At 40.6% G+C, this 19,099-nt stretch overlaps 1 protein-coding gene across 10 annotated transcripts in view; it reads left to right on the top strand.

The window, feature by feature from the left end:
* Positions 1 to 19,099, top strand: part of BLTP1 (bridge-like lipid transfer protein family member 1) — an 86,069-nt gene that overhangs the window by 23,404 nt on the left and 43,566 nt on the right. For all 10 annotated transcript variants that reach the window (XM_064711607.1, XM_064711608.1, XM_064711613.1 and 7 more), the window contains exons 14-32: positions 126 to 243; positions 1,000 to 1,155; positions 1,565 to 1,662; positions 2,583 to 2,761; positions 2,920 to 3,026; positions 5,063 to 5,271; positions 7,340 to 7,567; positions 8,162 to 8,299; positions 8,534 to 8,710; positions 10,330 to 10,458; positions 10,623 to 10,742; positions 12,367 to 12,644; positions 12,764 to 13,014; positions 13,452 to 13,710; positions 15,349 to 16,192; positions 16,987 to 17,057; positions 17,529 to 17,702; positions 17,978 to 18,098; positions 18,915 to 19,061. In XM_064711607.1, coding sequence (XP_064567677.1) covers positions 126 to 243; positions 1,000 to 1,155; positions 1,565 to 1,662; positions 2,583 to 2,761; positions 2,920 to 3,026; positions 5,063 to 5,271; positions 7,340 to 7,567; positions 8,162 to 8,299; positions 8,534 to 8,710; positions 10,330 to 10,458; positions 10,623 to 10,742; positions 12,367 to 12,644; positions 12,764 to 13,014; positions 13,452 to 13,710; positions 15,349 to 16,192; positions 16,987 to 17,057; positions 17,529 to 17,702; positions 17,978 to 18,098; positions 18,915 to 19,061 — 3,804 coding nt within the window. The remainder of the gene's footprint in view (positions 1 to 125; positions 244 to 999; positions 1,156 to 1,564; positions 1,663 to 2,582; positions 2,762 to 2,919; positions 3,027 to 5,062; positions 5,272 to 7,339; positions 7,568 to 8,161; positions 8,300 to 8,533; positions 8,711 to 10,329; positions 10,459 to 10,622; positions 10,743 to 12,366; positions 12,645 to 12,763; positions 13,015 to 13,451; positions 13,711 to 15,348; positions 16,193 to 16,986; positions 17,058 to 17,528; positions 17,703 to 17,977; positions 18,099 to 18,914; positions 19,062 to 19,099) is intronic.

Below are 19,099 nucleotides of genomic sequence, written 5' to 3'. Positions count from 1 at the left end.
GTTCATCCCAGCAGGACAGCAGTTTTAATTATTCAGCAGGGTACATATGTGAACAGTGCTGAGAGACAGGGTCAGGCATTGTCATCCTTGCAGGTAATGCTGATGCTTTCATTTCCTGCCCACAGTTCCACATCAATGCCAGCTACCCCCGGATATGGAACATGCCACAGACATGGCAGTGTGAGCTGGAGGTCTACAAAGCAACTTATCATTTCATCTTTGCTCAGAAGAGCTTCTTTGCAGGTAACCTCTTTGCTAAATAGGTTACGTGTCAAATATTCTTTCTTTGGGATTTGTTTTCAAATTTTGCTGAGTTGTGCAAGGTCAGGTTCTCTTATTTCATGTATTTAAGGTAACAGTTTCTGAGGACAAAATTCTTGATGCCTATAGAATGTCTAACTGCATGGTATTCTTACATTTGAGTAGAAGCACAAATAATTTAATTTTCTAAATAAATGTCTAAATAGATTTGATTTGCAGTTAAGTGATCCTACATTTATTTCTTACTAGAACTCTTATCACAGCTATTGATTTGCTTAATTTGTCACCCATGATGTTGATTTCTGCTGATCTCTCTCTTTGCTTGGCTCATTTTCAACTACTTGGGCTTTGGATTGTGTCCCTATGGCTGACAGATGATGAGGAAAAGTCATTTGCTCCTCAGGCTTCTGGCTGTGAGGAGGAAGGCAGTGCAAGGTGGAGCAGCACCACCCAACTGTTGCTGGGAGCTCCAGCTGCAGCCATGGAAAGAATAGAGCCCCATCCCTGTGGTGTTAATTAGCCCTGCTGGGAGGAAGGTTTAATTAGTGCAGGCTTGGTGCCATGCTAATGAAGTTATCCCCTGAGTGAGGCCAGAGCCACTGTCTGGGTAGTGCCACAGTGCCCAGCGTGAGCTGCTGCTGTGCTCGGGGCAAAAATCAGCTTTTCCAACACCAAATGCTAAGGAATCACTCACCTGCTGGCCACTAACCCACCTTTTGTTGCTTGCTGTGGGTCTAGATCTGATCCAAGACTGGTCCAGTGACAGCGCACCTGATATTTTTTCATTTGTTCCATATATGTGGAACTTCAAAGTCATGTTCCATCAGTTTGAAATGATCTGGGCAGCAAATCAGCACAACTGGATTGACTGTTCCACCAAACAGCAGGAGAATGGTGAGATCACTTATTTTGTATTTGGAAGAAGTTGCATATATAACAAAAATTCATCAACAAAATACACTGTGTACAAATGTATGAAGAGATAAAGTACTAGAATTACACCCAAAACCTGGTGGGTAAAAACAGCATCGAGATATTGTTGTTATTTTTATGGTTTTCCTGCAATATCCTTGTGCTAAGTACAATGTCTTTCTAGAAGCAACAAGGTGTGGGTAATAAATACTTTCAGAATAATTGATTACAGTAATTAATGACTCCAAGTACAGTGTAGTTAAACGGTAATATTCTGTCATGAGTTCTTAAATATATTTTAATTATGACGACCTTATGTTTGATATTTTGTCTAAGAACAAAAGAGAGAGTAATTCTGACAAATTTGTTTGGTTTTCCTTTTCCCTCCCAGTTTATCTGGCAGCTTGTGGAGAAACCCTGAACATTGTATTTTCTCTGCCTTTCACTGACTTTGTTCCAACCACATGCAATACTAGATTCTCCTTAAGGGTAAGGACATCTTGTAAATGTGAGACTCTTTCCTGAAAGAAAAATAGTCTTTTTCACTTTCAGTTGGTAGAATTTTTCTTGAAGCAACCCAGAGGTAAATGCTTTCAGTTTGCTTGTGTGAAGCGTTTAATCATAGGCTGTTGTAGTTTATATATACATATGTGCACAAAAATGAAAATATTTCTGGGAAATACAGACATGCATACACTTCACACATGCATAAATATACACATTTAGTATGCATATTTATTATATGTAGTTAGATTGTGTGTCTGTATGTGTTTTATCACCTGGAATTCTGTTCCCCTTCCTCTATGAAATATGAAAACCTAATGTGTGTTCAAAGAGAGAATCAAATACTGTACTGGCTACCCCCAAACCATTTTGAAAAGCCATGTTCCAGATTTTTAAGAGGTTCTGTAGCATAAATAATGATCACCAAGTGTTTTTCACAGATGCAGATAATTCTTTGAATTACTGTACTTTTTGTCTTCCTTAAAATAGAACTGTCTACTGCTGCTAAAAATAAGAAACTAGTTGATGGTGATGTTGCTAATTTGGTATAATTTGATAGTAAAGAAATCAATGTTTTATAGATTTCATTCTTTTTCAAGTGTGATTTAGTTGAGATGTGGAGTAAGCTTGTTTTAGTAATTTAATTTCTGCAGTGGAAGAACAGGGATCACGAAAAGTTGTCCAGTGTTTTATAGATTGCTCTGGTGATGTGGAAGTTATTGGAATTCTAAGCATTCAGAGCTGTAGAGCTCTTGAGACTGCACAAAAACTTGCTGGAAAACAGATTTCTTGTCTAATGATGCCTTTATGTAAAATCAAGATGATGGCACACACGAACATGATGATAGCTTGAGCATTGTGCATAAGGTGAATTAACTCTCCTGTTGCTGATGTTTGACTTTTAGGGAGAAGATGTTGATCTTCATTTGTATCTGCCTGATTGCCATCCTAGTAAATATTCCCTTTTTATGCTGGTAAAGGATTGTCAGCCCAATAAAATAAATCCTGAGTCTTGTATGTCGGCAGAATGTCAAAGTGGTCAGAAAACAGGCAAACCCAAGTGGAGGAACATTACTCAGGAAGAGTGAGTTTTATTAAGATACCTATGTATATTTGTGTCTTCATGTTGACTTTTCTTACTTTTTTATTTTGTTTGTGATTCGTGAACTTTTGAGGTTGCTTTAAAGATGCTTAAAAGAAGTGTTGTGTTTGAAATAAAAGGATGCTGTTTCCTTTTGAAAGGGCTGGATGGGTTGAATGCTGGACAGTCCCAAGTGTTGTGTTCACCATTGACTACTCCTGGCACCCAATTTATCCTCAGAAGGCAGATGAGCAGTTAAAGCAATCCTGTAAGTGTCATTACCTTTTCCCTGTTAGCATTGCTGCATTTGGGAAGCTGCTGGGACTTTGGATCACACTGCTTCCATCTGCAGAGATGAACTTGGAACTGAATTGCTGGTTTATGTCTCAGGGGGATGTTTTGATCATTAGAATGCACTGGGATTGATTGAAAACCTGACAGGATTCCATGCTGCTACATTTCAGGATGTGTCCCAGTTCCTTGTGTAAAAAAGAGGGTACTGTCTGCAGTTCACTTCTCCTTGTCCTTAACAAAGTGGATCTCTTAAATGGGTTGTTGCACAAGATAAAATATCACTTGGTATATTAAACATCAGGATATTAAATAGGAAGTACAATATTTTTGGCCATGCCCTTACATTTTCTAAGTTTTTTTGACTTTTGAATGTTGTGATCTCATCATATTATTCAAATTGTTTAAATTGGTTGTATATGAGATGTAATAATAGTGCCTTCCCTTTATGGATGTCAAACTGTGATTTCATTGTTCATGGTTCAAGTGAACCATCAGAAAGGAGTGTTAGACTGGTCAGTCTAATGTCTAAGAATTTATTTTAACTGTCTAAATATTTCTAGATAACAAATATTTTATAAGTATGGGCTTGCAAAACAAAAATTTATAAACACAGAGATTGAAGTAGGTTAATTTAAATGCAGAGGGAGGTATGCAGGAAGTTATGGGGTTACATAAAACTCTTTCAGGCTGAGATTCCAGAAGCAGAACTGATGGAGGAGAGATGTTGGAAGAATAATGAGGGCTAATTTGAAAGGGCCACAATCAGCAGCTGTTCAGGGCATGCTGGATGGCATTTTTAGGGTTTGAGTTCCTACAACTGACATCTAAAAGAACTCTAATTTGTGAGGATGAAGCAGAAAAGGTGAGATGGATTTTGCAGATGCTCATTAAGTGCTCTTGTGAGACTGTCAGCTTGTGTCAAATGTGCCTTCCTCACATTCTGACAACGTTTCCTCATATTTGTAGCCATTGAAACCTGCATTTGCAAGTTTGTACATACACAGGTAATTCATCTGCAGCTTCCTCCAGTGATTAGTTCAGCACTCCACCTCACTCCTACTCCGTGGTGCTGATGGAATCTGCTTGCACTAGCAACATCTGTGTTTTATTTTGAGTCAGTCCATCAACCTCTGAGAAATATGTTGCATTACAAAAGATGTAGTTTCCATAAAAAGTGGTCATCTCTCTGCAGCATTTGGCTGATGCATAACTCATAAGATGGTGCAAGCACTGAGCAGGCACTGTAGGCAATAATGGGGAGTTGAGGCCTTGGAGGTTTCTGCCTGCAGGTGTCTGTAGTTCTGAACGTGCCAATTCTTCCCGTTAAACTGGCACCTGAAATCTTCCTCCAGCTGGAGCATCAATTTTTGATGCTTTTCCCATGGAGTTCTCTACTCCCCAGCAATCAATCCACATCCCCAAAATACTTCCAGTTACTCATTACATTGTCATTGCCTTTCCTCTCTTAAGACAGTTTTTGGGCTCTCTTGTTCCTAATTCCAAGTACAAAGAAGGGGTAGGAAGTAGGATTTGAATTTCCAAACTGTTTTGTGACTAGAGTAGTTGAGTTGTTGGAGACAAAATTTTGGCCTACAGAGCTACTAGTTCAGAACGGATTTTTAGTACAACTTTGCACTTTGCTTGTTTATTCTCTGTTGTTTATCCTGCAGTAGCTGTGTGGTTGTGGGAAATCTGCTCTGCTGAAATGAAAGCATGTTTCTGTTTAACTTCAAAAGCAAGCTAAACATACTGAATACTCTTTTTTCAGAACTACAGGGATTGTTTTCTCTTGCATAATTAACATGGACTAAAATATTCTCTATTTTCTTGTCTTCCCATAGTTACTAAAGATGAAAAACTAGATCTGTAACATTGCATGCTAATGTAATTATACAATTTAGGTGCTGAAAGTTGTGTGTTTAATGCACATTGCTCTTGGCTGAACTTGGTCTAACAAAAGCCTACGCTGTAATCAAAAATCTATTTTTCTATTCTTCTTTTGCTTCCAAGTGTCAGAAATGGAGGAAACCATGTTGTCTGTGCTGAGGCCATCCCAGAAAACCAGCGACAGCGTGATCTCCTCTCCCACAGCTTCCAGCCGCCTTCCCCTCGACCCCTCGGAGCTGCCCCCGGATAAACTCCACGTGGAGCTGGAGCTCTCCCCAGATTCCCAGATAACCCTCTATGGACCCTTGCTCAAAGCCTTTCTCTCCATAAAGGTAGGCAGAGCAGCACAGCTTGCAAAATTTATGGGTGGCCACTTATATAATGAGTGTTAAAATAATGAGTGTTAAAATGGCAAATTCAATTTGGGAAGGATATGTGAATTTGGATGAAGACTTTTGGTAGGCTCTAGTTTAGAATTGCTCTGGTGATCTGGTATGAATCACCAGATGAATTTTGTTGTCACAGATTTGTGAGATGACTTCTTACACACATATACATATATATATACACACACACAGACACCCATATCAGCATAATTTTTCCTTCAGCAAATACTGCGTGTTCTGAACACGTGCAAAAAATTTCTTCTTTCAATTTCTACTAGTGAAATAAAAAAGATTCCATGACTATGACTGGAGCTTATCTAAACTCCAGTTTTTATGCAGACTTATACCAGAAGCCATGTTTTTGGTGCATTTTAAGTTCTGCAGTGTGTTGTTGTTTTCTTAGCTAGATTCCATCACATTTCTGGAGTTAAGGGACTGGGGAATAAGCTTAATTTAAAAAGCTTCTTCAGTAAATATTTGAAAAGGATTATGCATCCTTTTCTTGATAGTCATCTATTATGCTTTAGAATGTGTGTTTGTTTTTTTTTGCTGTCTTCTCTTCCATGACTGTTTTTTTTTTTTTTTAGGCTGTCTAAGTTTAATTCCTTCCCATCTCCCTCACCCTCCCTTGTGGTGACAAAAGCCAAGGCAGTTGAATGTGTCAGTTCTGTTTAACTAACAGCAAAATGCTTGGGGTTTGGTTGGTTTTTGTGGTTGGTTTTTGTATGTGTGGTTTTGGGGTTTCTTTTTTGGGTGGGTTTTTGCTGGTTTGTTTTTCTCTGAAAATGTGTTTCAGCCTGTGCAGATCTAGGTGAAGGTAATGCTTCTGGAGGCTGGCATTTTGGAGCAGAGGTTGAGGAATTTTCTGAGACAGGTCATCAATATAAGGACTCACTTACTGGAACAGTAATTTTCATTAATTTCTATGAAATATAGCATATAAGCAAGGAATAGCAGAAAATATTCTTTTGTAGAGTATAGGACTTGCAAATATGCTCATTATTTTTTCATGTTGTCGATAAAATAAATAGGATTAAAATTAGGCCAGTACTGCATCTTGAAGATTGGATTTCTCCTGGTACAGAGCAAATGAAGCCATGTTTGAATTGTTTATTGAACCTTCTTTTTGAAGCCCATAAATTCATGGGGGATTCTGGCTTTTCAAGCAAAGCAGCACCATTTCAGTGCTTTTTGCCTCTGGAGATAAATGCAAACAGTGCTCCATTGGATCCCTGATTCTGTAATGATTTCATTTTTAGGTGCAGATTTCTCACGTGAAATTTGGCTTTTCTATTCTAATTCTCAAGAGAAATTGTGGATTAATAGCTTGTTTATGAAAATGTGCCTTTATTGCCCTTTTTAGCATTTTTGTGACTCTGTTTAGAACTTTTTAGAACTGTTTAGAAAATTCTTCTTGAGAGTTTAGCTTTTCTTTTAAGGGAGAAGATGCGATAGATTGCCAGAAACCTGATGGATTCTCTGTTTCCCAGTAGAATTTGGCAGTGTTGCTTTGGCCTTAGATAATTGAAGAGGATTTGCTTAGACACAAGGTGGCTTTTAGACCCAAGCAAGCCATGTTTATGACATAATATTTTAGAAGCATGGTTAAGACTTCTAAGCCTGCTGAAAAAAAGATTCAGAAAGTTGGAGGAGGGTGACTTCCTGCAGGATGTGTTTTGTGTTCTTACTCTATGTATCTTTGACACTTTTAAACAGATTTTGTGCTTTTAGTTATAATATTTCAGTTACTTGTGTTGCATGTTATCTCAAATACCACTACTGTGAGAACTACTGAGCTGCCATCATTTTCTGCAAAGCACAATGCCTAAATTTGCACATTTAAGCTATCCAGTTTTCATAAAATACAAGTATCTATGTTCCTTTAGCTGTAGGCTATAGCTATGCCACTTATTTTAGGGAGGATTAAAACCAGAAGATTTGTTTTGTATTTCAAGTCATTGCCTGCATGTTTTTCATTTGTTTTCCATGTGATCACAATAATACTTTTTCCTAGGAAAATTATTTTGGGGAAGATGACATGTACACTGACTTTGAAGAGGTCATTTCAAGCCCTGTTTTGTCCCTGTCAACATCCTCAAGCTCTGGCTGGACAGCTGTAGGAGTGGAAAATGACAGGAGAGAAAATGAAATTTCAGTCAGGCCCGTTCACCCTCTTACTTTACGCCCATGGGATATCACTGTGCTTGTTAATTTGTACAAAGTGCATGGGAGATTGCCAGTGGTAAGTACTTTATAATAATAAAAGAATTGGCTTCTTGTAATTTTTTTTTTGTTTTGTTTCATAATCTGGAACCACATTTAACTGCCTGGAACATTTAGTTGCTGTGGTGCTTACCAAAATGTAAGCATACATACATGTGGTGCATACCAAAATGTGTAGATACTCTCTGCTGAAACTGTGGCTATCTAAAAAACTTTGAGACAGGATTTATTTTGCTTATCTGGGAGGCAGAACTGGATAATTTTCTAATATGTTTGTTATTCCCAGAGCTTGATTTGTGTGCTATTACAATTTCTCTGCTGATTAGCCAATTTGTCTTAGAGCAGAGTGCAGTCTGCTCTATGCTCCTGACTTCTGAGGGAGCCCCAGAATAAAAAGGCCAGGTAGAACATTGGGTTCACCCAAATCTTTTTGAATTACTGTTGATGCAATTTTCAAAAGGTTTTTGAAGTTGCACAGGCTTCTTGAGTATCCACTGAGGGGAAAATCAGCATACTCATACTTCCTACTCACAGGTTTGCAGCTGATAGTAAAGTTTCAACCATGTCATGTACTTTGAGGTTCTGAAAGAGATGTGTTTCTCTTTTATTTCAGCATTGCAGTCCAGATGGTCCAGACTGTCCTACAGCTTTCTTGGAGAGGCTGTGTTTCGAGATGAAGAAAGGGTTTAGAGAAACAATGCTTCAGCTTGTATTGTCTCCAGTGAATCTGTTTCTGAATGACAATTATCAGGTAGTCAGTCAGTGTTTGTGTGGCTGTGTTGTGGAACTTGTGCTGATGTTAAATTTGAATTACTTTTTGGTAGGAATTTTCTTGTTGTCCAAAGGTTTTATTAAGGCTTGTAAGGCGTAAGAAAAATCCGATGGGTATTTTGTAAAAATCTTTATTTTTTGTCCAGATTTTTTTTTGTTGTCAGTAAAATAAACAGGATGAAATGAAGCTGGTGTTGCCTCCTTGTCCTTGCAGCGGCCTGCAGTGGACGAGGTGCTCCGGGAGGGCCACATCAGCCTGTCGGGCCTGCAGCTCCGTGCCCACGCCATGTTTTCTGCAGAAGGGCTGCCCCTGGGAAGTGACACTTTGGAATATGCCTGGCTGATAGATGTGCAGGCTGGGAGCCTCACAGCCAAAGTGACAGCACCACAGGTACCATCCAGAAACCAATCTGAAGGACTGAAGTATCACCCTTATTCCTTCTACAACAGGCACAGTGTGGATTTCTGGAAGGCGTGGGATCTGTGCCTTACTTTATAACTGTAAAATCTAATAATTTCTGTAAAGAGACAGGAGATGCCAAATGAGCCATTGTCAGAGTGATGTTTTAAAGCAGGAGGCAAATGAGATGATTTATGGGAGTGTGGTATGGACAGGCCTCAGGAGTAGCTGCTCATTGCATAAATTGTGCTCCTTGGTCCCACTGGAACATAATTTGCTTTCCCAGTATTGCACTTTGTAGGGTCAGTCTTAGCACTAACCCCTTTTAATTTTGCCATTTATGTTACATTTGTCTTTCCACCTAGGTGAGTGACTCCAAGTTTACAACAGGCAGATCATTCTGATTTATTTCTGCTGTGGTCTGCCAGACCTTTAAAAGAGGGCTGCTCTGCCAGTGTATTCTGAGGCACAAGAAAAGCCCATACTTTCTATTTAGTAGTTACTATTTGCTTTAATTATTTTTAAACTTTTAAGACACTTCTACATCTTCTTGTTCCTCTAAGAATTGGTGTTTTCTAGGAAATTAAGCACATATTTAATTGGGAGACTTCTGCAGCAAATAAAATAAGGCATACAAGCAAGTTTAGTTACTCTAAAGAATAGATGTTTTCTTGCTGCATATACAGACATTTGTGGTGGTACTTCCCAAAATGCTGCCACTGATTTAGATCATCTGCAGGATTTACTCCACTGCTCTATGGTTCAAAATTGAACTTCGTTGATTCAAAGTACTCCAAGGGTAAAGAACATTTCTTAAGGCCTTACGCAGCTGAAGGATTTTCTTGCTTTATGAAGCCATTCTCAATTGTATGCAATGGTATTTTTTTTAGTTGTCAGCTCTTGAATTTGCTGTTTCAGGTTCATTGGCTTTTTTCCTTCCATAGTGTGATGCATTGCAGGAATTTCTGAAGGGACTACACTGAACGGAGGAGGAGAGATTTTGTGCAGGAGAGTCATGGCTAGATTAAATTCCATTCAAATTACTGCTGATTTTAAGTGCCCTTTCCTTTGGCAAGCCAAAGAAAACCCATTTCCCTCTCATAAGAGACAGACAGTCATGAATCATTTCCTTTATGAGAGAGCTAACTATATAAAAGACTTAAATCAACAGTAGGCTAATTACTGCGTCTAGCAAGAATCAGCAGTGTTTTGTTGAGCCAGTTTTCTCCTGTGCTATCTAAATGTAACTTTGTTGCTGTTATAGAAGCAAATCTGACATTTAAATTATGCATGGTAACGAAGTACCTCGAGCTATTCTTCGTGAGAAAGTTGGGGGAGCTTTGTCTTTACAATCAAGTTCTCAGCTGACTGCAAGAGCAAAAGCTGCTGCCTTTTATTGAGAAATAATTTCAGAAATTGTTTAGTGTCACCATGGTTTTCCATGAGAAAGCACAGACTTGCATGTTGTGGTGCACACAAGAATAAAAATCAGCCCTGAGTGGCAGGAAGGTGCTGAAGCCTTCTGCTCACATCCCAGCCCTTGGGGCTGTTCTCTCGCACCACAAATCCATTTGGTGTGGGTGCTGATGGATGCTGTTGTTTGCTTGCAGCTTGCCTGCCTGCTGGAATGGGGGCAGACCTTTGTGTTCCACGTGGTGTGCCGGGAGTTTGAGCTGGAGAGGCCCAAATCCGTCGTCCTGTGCCAGCATGGCATCGACCGCCGCTTCTGTGACCCCAAGGTACCTTGTCATCCAACCCTGCTGCTCTCTGGGCCTGCACCCGTTCTGTGGAACACTTCTCTGAGCCACCCAGAGCATAAATAAAAGCCTCAGCCCAAATTAAGCTCCTAATAGATCTTTATATGGTTTTTTCCCTTGATTCTCTCTTTTCCCTTTTCCTTCAGACCAACTCTGTGCCTGGGCCATGCCCGACGTCAGATGACTTGAAGTACACCATGACACGCTTGGCCATGGATGGAGCAGATCTCTATGTGGTAGAACATGGCTGTGCCACCAATATCAAGGTAAAAATTGTTCTCTTGACAGCAGTTAAATACTTTGCTAATAGACATACTTGTGTTTTTTGATAGAATATCTGCCTGCATTGATGGCTTGCTTGCATGCAATGGATTAAACAGAATTTGTAAAACTTTAAGTGATAAAAAGTCATCATGGACTGAGCCAGGAGTAGATCAATTTGGCTTCTATTTAATTATGCCATGGCATTATTAATTAATTCATGCCTTGGCAAATGTAAGGAGGGAGTATGTGTCTCCCAAAATAAAATGTAAGCTGTGGGTTTGGTGTAAATTAATTTCAAACACCCTGGGCAATATAAATCTCAGTGTTTGTACCTGAGAGTTGATAAGAACTTTTGCTGTGAATTAATAATTCAGCGAATGGAAATGATTGATATGGATCATGTACAAGTCTGTCATCATATTTCAAAAGTCCCAAATCTTCTTGGTGATTGCTCATGAACAGCTTCTTACAGCACAGCCAACAAACTCCATCTCTCTTCACCCAGCTCACCCACTCTTTTGTAGCACTCATCTTCTTGTTGGGCACAGCTGTGGCCTGTTAAGGGCAGGGCTGTTCCTGATCTTTGATCAGTACAGCTGCAACTCCTCAGGTGTGAGATTGCCTTCTGCACTGTTTTCTTACATTCTGTCCCTCCATTCAGTGCTGGATAACAACAGCAAAGAAGAAAACTGCCATGCTGACACAACTGAGTAGTAATTGTGCTGTTAGTTAATAAATGCAGTTTTAAATGGTAGACTTAAAAGTCAAAGTTTTGCCACAGCTTCATATTATGAGCAAGAATCTGACTAAAGGGCACTGGTAATTATTTTAAACATTTTTTTAATGACGTGGTATCTCATCACTTGAATGGCTTGCTGCCCTGTGGCAGTAAAAAACATGCTTGAGCCTCCAAATTCTTTAGAATCCAATATTAAAAAGTACCATCATAAATATTAACAGTGTCTGTAGGCATAAATATGAATGGCAGTATTTTCAAAGGCAGCTTAATAACCTGAACCACTCTGGAAAATTATATCCTGAATGTGTTTCATTCAAATAAAAAAAAAAAAAGAAATTTCCTTTATAATCTGTGACAGAGATGAGGAACAATAATTTAATATTAACCCTGTGGGTAGCTCTTCTATGGCTGGGTTATCTTTCAGCTTTTCTTGGTTTAGATTTGGCAAACTCCATCTGAAATTTCAGGTGCTTCATGGTGGCATATTGGAGAGGACTCAAGCTATGCAGGAAGTCTGATCCAATGTCTTCAGATTCTATGAAGTTTGAGGTTTGAGTGAATCAAACTTTTTGGGTTTTAGGTGACAGTGAAGAAGTTAATGATTTAAGTTTTTTGAAGTTTCATGACAAGTGATTTCTGTTTTGTTTACAAAAGGATGCTTCTATGTAATTTTTTTTTTTGTTAGGTAAAAAGTGTCTGAGATTAATTTCTAAGCTTGCCTTCTTTTGTGTGTGTGCTGACTTGCAAATAGTACTGCTTCTCCAGAGAGATTTTTACTGAGATCTTTTTGGGCTGTAGTTTGGGACGGATGTGTTAACTGGTTTAAGGCCACTTTTCCTTTGTCTCACTGACAAATAGTCAGCGTTGCTGTTTAAATCCTGTTTCAGATGGGCGCCATCCGCATTGCAAACTGCAACCTGCACAACCAGTCTGTGGGGGAAGGCGTCAGCGCCGCCATCCAGGACCTGCAGCTCAGGCAGTTCGTGGAGCAGGTGAACAACTGCAGGACTGGCCTGCAGCCAATACTGAGGAGGGCATACTGGCTGGAAGCTGGCTCTGTCAACCTGGGCCTCATCACTGCTGACATTGCTCTGGCTGCAGATCACCCTTCCAAACACGAGGTGCAGAGGCATTTCTTGGAAACGCACGATAACCGCACCAAGAGGTGAGCCACGTGCTCCAGGGAGGTGCATTTGAGGGGGATATTTGTTCATCTTGCTTTCACTGAGCTTCAGCGTGGTCATGGTTTTGTTTTGCTTTCTGCTGCTCTTCTTCCTTTTGTAGGCTGTGGTTTTTGTGGCCTGATGATAATTTGAGAAATAAGAGAAGCAAGAACAAGTGTGGCTGTCTCGGTGGTTGTCGGTTCTTCGGTGGAACCTTAACGGGACTGGATTTCTTCAAACTTGAGGAACTGACACCTTCAAGCAGCTCTGCTTTCTCAAGCACAAGTGCAGAATCTGATATGTTTTATGGGCAGTCTTTACTGCAGCCAGGAGAATGGATCATCACCAAAGAGATTCCTAAAATTTTAGATGGTGAGAATGCACTGTACTGTGTTTTTACTCTATTTTGCCCAAAAGTATGATTCCTTAACGTTGTGCTGTTTGTAGTGTTTATGAATCTGATTAATAAAGTACAAATGCTTGTGCTTTTGTGGCTTGACCCCTTCTAAGAGCAGGCAGAGCTTGAGCAAGCTTTCCTATGCTGGATTTTTATATTACCATGCACCTCCATGCTGAGTAAAAAAGAGATTTTTGGCTTGTTCTACTTATATAGAAAGCAGCCAACTGAGACAATCTGATGTTTAGCTGACATGATTTTATTAATTTTTGTCAGGAGAACATGCTAATATGTGCATGCATTTCAAAATTAGGGCTTTTATTTAATAATGATTTTTATTTCAGTAGGCAGGGAAGAGTCCACTGCAGCTGTGCCATGAGATAAACTTTTTCTCTTCCTTCCTTGATCCTAGGTAAAGCAAATGGTGTCAAAAGGAAAGATTGGGACTGCAGATCTGTGGGGATAGAAGTGGAAAGGAAAGCACAACACCTGAGCCTCCAGGTGCCGCTGCGCTCCCACAGCTCCTCCTCCTCTTCAGAGGAAACCAGCAGCTCCAGTGCTGCCCTGCCCTTGCTTGCAGGGGAGAAGGACAGCCCCTCATCCACTGCTGAGGATCACCTGGCACAGAAGGAGTTCCTGCCCAGTGCAAAAAGGGAAGATGCTCATGGGAGGTGAGTAGTCTTCTCCGAGTAGACATCTCATTTGACTCTTAGGTCTTAGAGCATTCAAGAAATTTAAGATATAAGATGTGGGAAGCCAGAACATCCCTCTGACACTCCAGAATGGCCAGGACCCCTGCCAGGGGTCTCAGAAGCTTTAGCACAGAGCCCAAAACACCTGTGGTTTTGATTATGACCTGTGGAGCAAATTGCTAACTTTATATGAAGATCAGCAAGCCAAAACAGTTTAGGTAGCACAACAGTGAAGTTATCACGGGTGGAAAAGTAGATTTTGGGGTTTCTAGTATGGGGGTTCAGGGGGCAAGATGGAGGGATGTCCTTTCTCCTTCTCTTCTTGGCCTCCATCTTCTGCTGTGATGTTGGCACTTACAGATTGGTTTAGAGTAGAAGCTCACTGTCTAACACAGGTGACAGGTATAGGGAAGTAATTGTAAACATTGTATATATAGTTTTTAGTATAAAGACATAACACTGCCCTAGGGGCAGGCAGAGTGCCTGGAACTGTCCTGCTGGATGGACCTCAGCAGGGCAGGAGAAAATTTTTTATAGAGAAGGAACAATAAACAACCTTGAGACAGAGAACTGAAAAGCCCTGACTCCTTCTTCAACTGCTTGGGCTGGGAAAAGAGACTTTTAACATCTCTTGGGGTCACAGTGACCCAAAAGACCCCATGGGTAAGAAATTTGATTTAGCTATTTTTCAAGTGTTAAAGGTGCTGCTGAAATGTTTCCTAGTTTGAATGATGGTTTGGGCCCCTAATAGGGGATGGTTACCTGAGCAAGTAGAAAATCCAGCATGTTACCAGTGCTTGTTAAATGTTTGGTTTTACCTCCTGTGTATGTGTGGAGATCTCTAGCTTATCCGAGTGACCCTGAGAAAAGTTCAAAAGTCACTTTTCCCAGCCCAGTGCTTGAAGGAGGAGTCAGGGCTCTTCATTTCTGGGTCTCAAGGTTGTTTATTGTTCCTTATCTATAACGTTTTTCTCCTGCCCTGCCAAGATCCATCCAGCAGGACAGTTCCAGGCACTCTGCCTGCCCCTGGGGCGGTGTTATGTCTTTATACTAAAAACTATATATACAATGTTTACAATTACTTTCCAATACCTATCACCTATGTTAGACAGTGAGCTTCTACTCTAAACCAATCTCCAAGTGCCAACATCACAGCAGAAGATGAAGGCCAAGAAGGAGGAGAAAGGCTGGACACACCCAGTTCCCTCCATCTTGGCTCCTGAACCCCCATATCAAAAACCCCAAAATCTACTTTTCCACCCCGTGGTAACTTCACTGTTGTTCTACCTAAACTGTTGTGGCTTGCAGATCTTCGTATAAGGTTGGTAATTTGCTCCACGGGTCATAATCAAAGCCACAGGTGTCTTGGGCTCCGTGCCAGAGCTTCTGAGATCCCTGGCAGGGGTCTTGGCCGTCCTGGACAGCCAGAGGGATGTCCTGGGTCCTGACATGTATGTGGACAAGTGGCAGAGTTCAGTATGTAACCAGCATTAGGAAAATAATGGCTGTGCTAATAGAGAGCCACGGAACCACCGATGCATTTGACAGCTGCTGCAGTGCAGGAAGAGAAGCATTAGTACAGCAATAACCGAGTGCTGTGTGTGTTCGTGTTCCCAGTGTCACGGTGGAGGCTGCGGAGGGCCGGCCTGCGTCCCCTGGCCCCCAGGAGCGGCCCGTGGGGCAGTCCCCCATGAGGTCCCCGCTGAAGCGCCAGGCGTCTGTGTGCTCGGCGCGCCTGGGCAGCACCAAGAGCCTGACGGCCGCCTTCTATGGGGACAAGCAGCCCGTGCCCGCGGGCGTGCAGTTCAGCAGCGACGTGTCCCGCAGCGACGAGAACGTCCTGGACTCCCCGAAGCAGAGGAGGAGCTTTGGCTCCTTCCCCTACACGCCCTCAGCAGATTCCAACTCCTTCCACCAGTACCGCTCCATGGATTCCAGCATGTCCATGGCCGATAGCGAGGCTTATTTTTCAGCTGCTGAAGAGTTTGAGCCGATAAGCAGCGATGAAGGTCCAGGAACCTATCCAGGGAGGAAGAAGAGGAAAAAGCAAGCTCAGAAAGCTGAATACAGTAGGGGGTCTATTTATCACAGCGTGGAAGGGCCCTTAACAAGCACAATCCACAGAGAAATCAGTCAGGATATGAAAACGTTGCCAATTAAGACTCATCCTTCCCAGGCTTCGTTTGTTTCAGCTCTGGGAGGAGATGATGAGCACGTTGACAACATGTACATCCTGGACTCTGAGAAGACTGTGGAACGGGAGCAAATCACTTCCCAGCAGCCTGTAATGGCGTGTTACCAAAATTACCTGACACAGTTCCAGGTGATCAACTGGTCAGTAAAGCACCCAACCAACAAAAGAACTTCCAAGTCCTCATTGCATCGCCCTTTGGACCTTGACACGCCAACCAGTGAAGAAAGTTCCTCGTCCTTTGAGCAACTCTCTGTCCCAACTTTTAAGGTATGGAAGATGGAGGAGTAGAGAAAGGAGTAAGAATTCAAAATAACTTAAAATGGCTTAGTACCAGTTGTGTGAATAAGATACAGAAAACTTGAAATTGCTTTGCTTTTAGTTAAAGAATACCTTGAATTTTTAACTTGAGATCATGGGGCTGTGTGACTGGAAGGTTGTGGGCAAAAACTCCAACAAGAGTTGGAGTTCTGTGGTTCTGAATTATCATTTTTGCACTTAAAATGCTGTCTGTCGAATGATATGCAGCTGGAGGACATTTATGTGAGTTTTGTTTAAAAGACTATTCAGAACTGCAGTAGCAGTACATTTAGTACTGATAAAGTATACTTCAGGCTCTCAGTGCTTTATTTCAAAATTAAATTGCAACTCAGATTTAGGAAATGAGTTTTTTTTAAGTGACCTGAGCATACATGCTTAAGGAAGGAGATGAACTGAAATATATGAAAAATAATGGAAATTACTTGGTATAAAAGAGGTGATTGAGTTCTGGAACTGAACTTGTTATCATTTTGCAGAAAAGGTTTGTGTTGATGCAAGCCTTATGTAGATTAGTATTTGAAGGGTTTTTTACAAGCAATAAATCAATGTTTATATAAAAGCAGTGTAATCTGATTTTTCAAGGAATTTAAAAGCAAACCTAGGAGTTCCAGTATCCTATATTGGAGAATCTAAGTGTTCTTTTAACAAAAACAGTTTTAAAGGGAATTTTTCAAGATCCCTTGGTTGGGGTTTTTATCATATATGGAAGGAATGTAATAAACTTCTTTGCATTTCTACCTTAGATTGTTAAACAGGGTCTCACAGCTAATTCACTACTGGACAGAGGCATGCAGCTCACAGGATCAACATCTAAGTAAGTTGAACACATAATCTATGCTATATTATTAGCATATTTTTCGAGAGTAGGATTTTTATTATACCCTGTGAAGTATTTTGGCTCCTGCTAGCCCTTTGAAAACTTTGATTTGCAGCAGTAGTTTTCCGTACCAGATCTATTTCAGAACAGATCATTCTATTATGAAATATTTGGGTTTGGTCAAACAGAAAGTACACAGTGCAAGCATTAAATTATTTCCCATGTACATTTTCAAGATTATGAATGGTGATTTTGTTTAGATGAATTTGGAGGTGCTAATACAAGTGTCCATTTCATTGCTAGAAGCTTAACTTGAATCTAGGGGGGGATTGTATTTTTGTGCTTTCTAAGATATACAGTAGAAGAAACCTGCTGTTATGTGGATTTCAGTAAGAGTTCAAATGACACCAGAACACTTTTGTTTGCTTTTGCAAAGCCTGGTCACTGATGTGTGTTTGCCTTCCCTAGCACACCTTACACTCCCTTGGATAAGAAGTCTGCAGAGAACACAGATGATGAAACAATAACAGAGGAATGGACGTTGGATCACCCGGTCTTCCAGACACGCACCACGGCCATCGTGGAAGTGAAAGGAACTGTAGATGTAGTTCTGACTCCTCTTGTAGCAGAGGCACTGGATAGGTAATTTTATTTTGATGGCGCTAAAAATTGTCTAAAATCACAGCTGTTCTGTTCAGCAAAGGCTTAGGTAAAAGGATTGAACAGCCTGGCTGATGGAACAGCAGGGCCTGGTGCCTGCCGGATGTAATTCTGCATTTCCTATGAGGTGCCTGCAGCAATGGGAAGTGCCCTTTGTGTTTGTCAGTGCTTGTTTTTCCTCTGTTGTGTCAATTGCACGTGGCTGATGGTGGAACTGGGAGTTTCCATGGTCTCTTGTGGCTCTTTTCCCCTCCCAGGTACATCGAGGCCATGGTGCACTGTGCCAGCTCCCGGCACCCGGCAGCAATTGTGGATGACCTGCACTGCAAGGTCCTGAGGGATGCTGTGCAGAACAGCAAGACCAGCTTCTCAGAAAATGTGAGGGAAAAACAAGGAAATCCTCATGGATTTGAGAGAATGCTCGCTTCTCTATCTTACGTACAAAATATTTAAACTGAATTTAGTGTTTTGAGATATAAAGCTGAAATGATAGCTATATTAATTTGGAATGCATACTTACATGCATTTTCATAATCAACTCTTACATATTGTCTTTCACTGCCCAGGAATCTTTTACAGGATTTGACTTTTTCTGTTTTGGATGGTCTAGAGTAATTTACATCAGATGAAATCACACATTCTGTTCTTTGAAATTACTATAGCTGGTGTTCTTAAGTATTACATTCATCTCAGTGAGATGTTACTTATTATTTTGTAGTAGTTAGGGAGAGCTTTGAAAGTGCCTGTGAGTTTTTTTTTTTGCAGTTCATCTGAGACCTTAAAAAATTAATTTAACTTAAATAGAATTGTATGGTAGTTCTACAGAATTAGGTGTTCTTTCTGTCTATGGTAATGACCATATTTATATTTTATGGTTTCTTAGACTTCACAGTGTAGTCGACACTAATAACTTGTTTCATTGTAAGTTGTCTGATATAGCTTACATGTGTAGAATTCCAACTTCCAGCTGAAGTCTGGTTGTTAAAGTTTACTGCAGAATGGCACTGCTGCCCTTATGGTTTTAGACCTACTGTACCTCTAAGTGCTGCAGCCTTTAATTTGGAAATCACGGTAAATTGCCTAAAATAAAGTCAGAGTCTCTTTCTGCTTCAATGCTAATAAAATATCCTGTTTCTCCTGAGCTCAGCAGCTCTTGAGTTTGTGCTAATAAATTATTTTTCTCCCCTCTTCAAGTTGTCTTCAAAGCAAGACATCAGAGGAACAAAAATAGACACCACCACAACAGGAACAACAAACCAGGGACCAGCACAGACCAATCTCTCACTTAAGCAAGATAATGTGACAATTAAAGGTCTTCAGGCCAATGTTACAGTTCCAAAGGTAACAATTTTTTTTAAAGCTTATCAGTGAAGAAGTGC

Source organism: Zonotrichia leucophrys, chromosome 4 (genome assembly GCF_028769735.1).
Source record: "Zonotrichia leucophrys gambelii isolate GWCS_2022_RI chromosome 4, RI_Zleu_2.0, whole genome shotgun sequence".
NCBI lineage: Eukaryota > Metazoa > Chordata > Aves > Passeriformes > Passerellidae > Zonotrichia > Zonotrichia leucophrys.
This window is presented reverse-complemented; position numbering and strand designations above follow the sequence as displayed.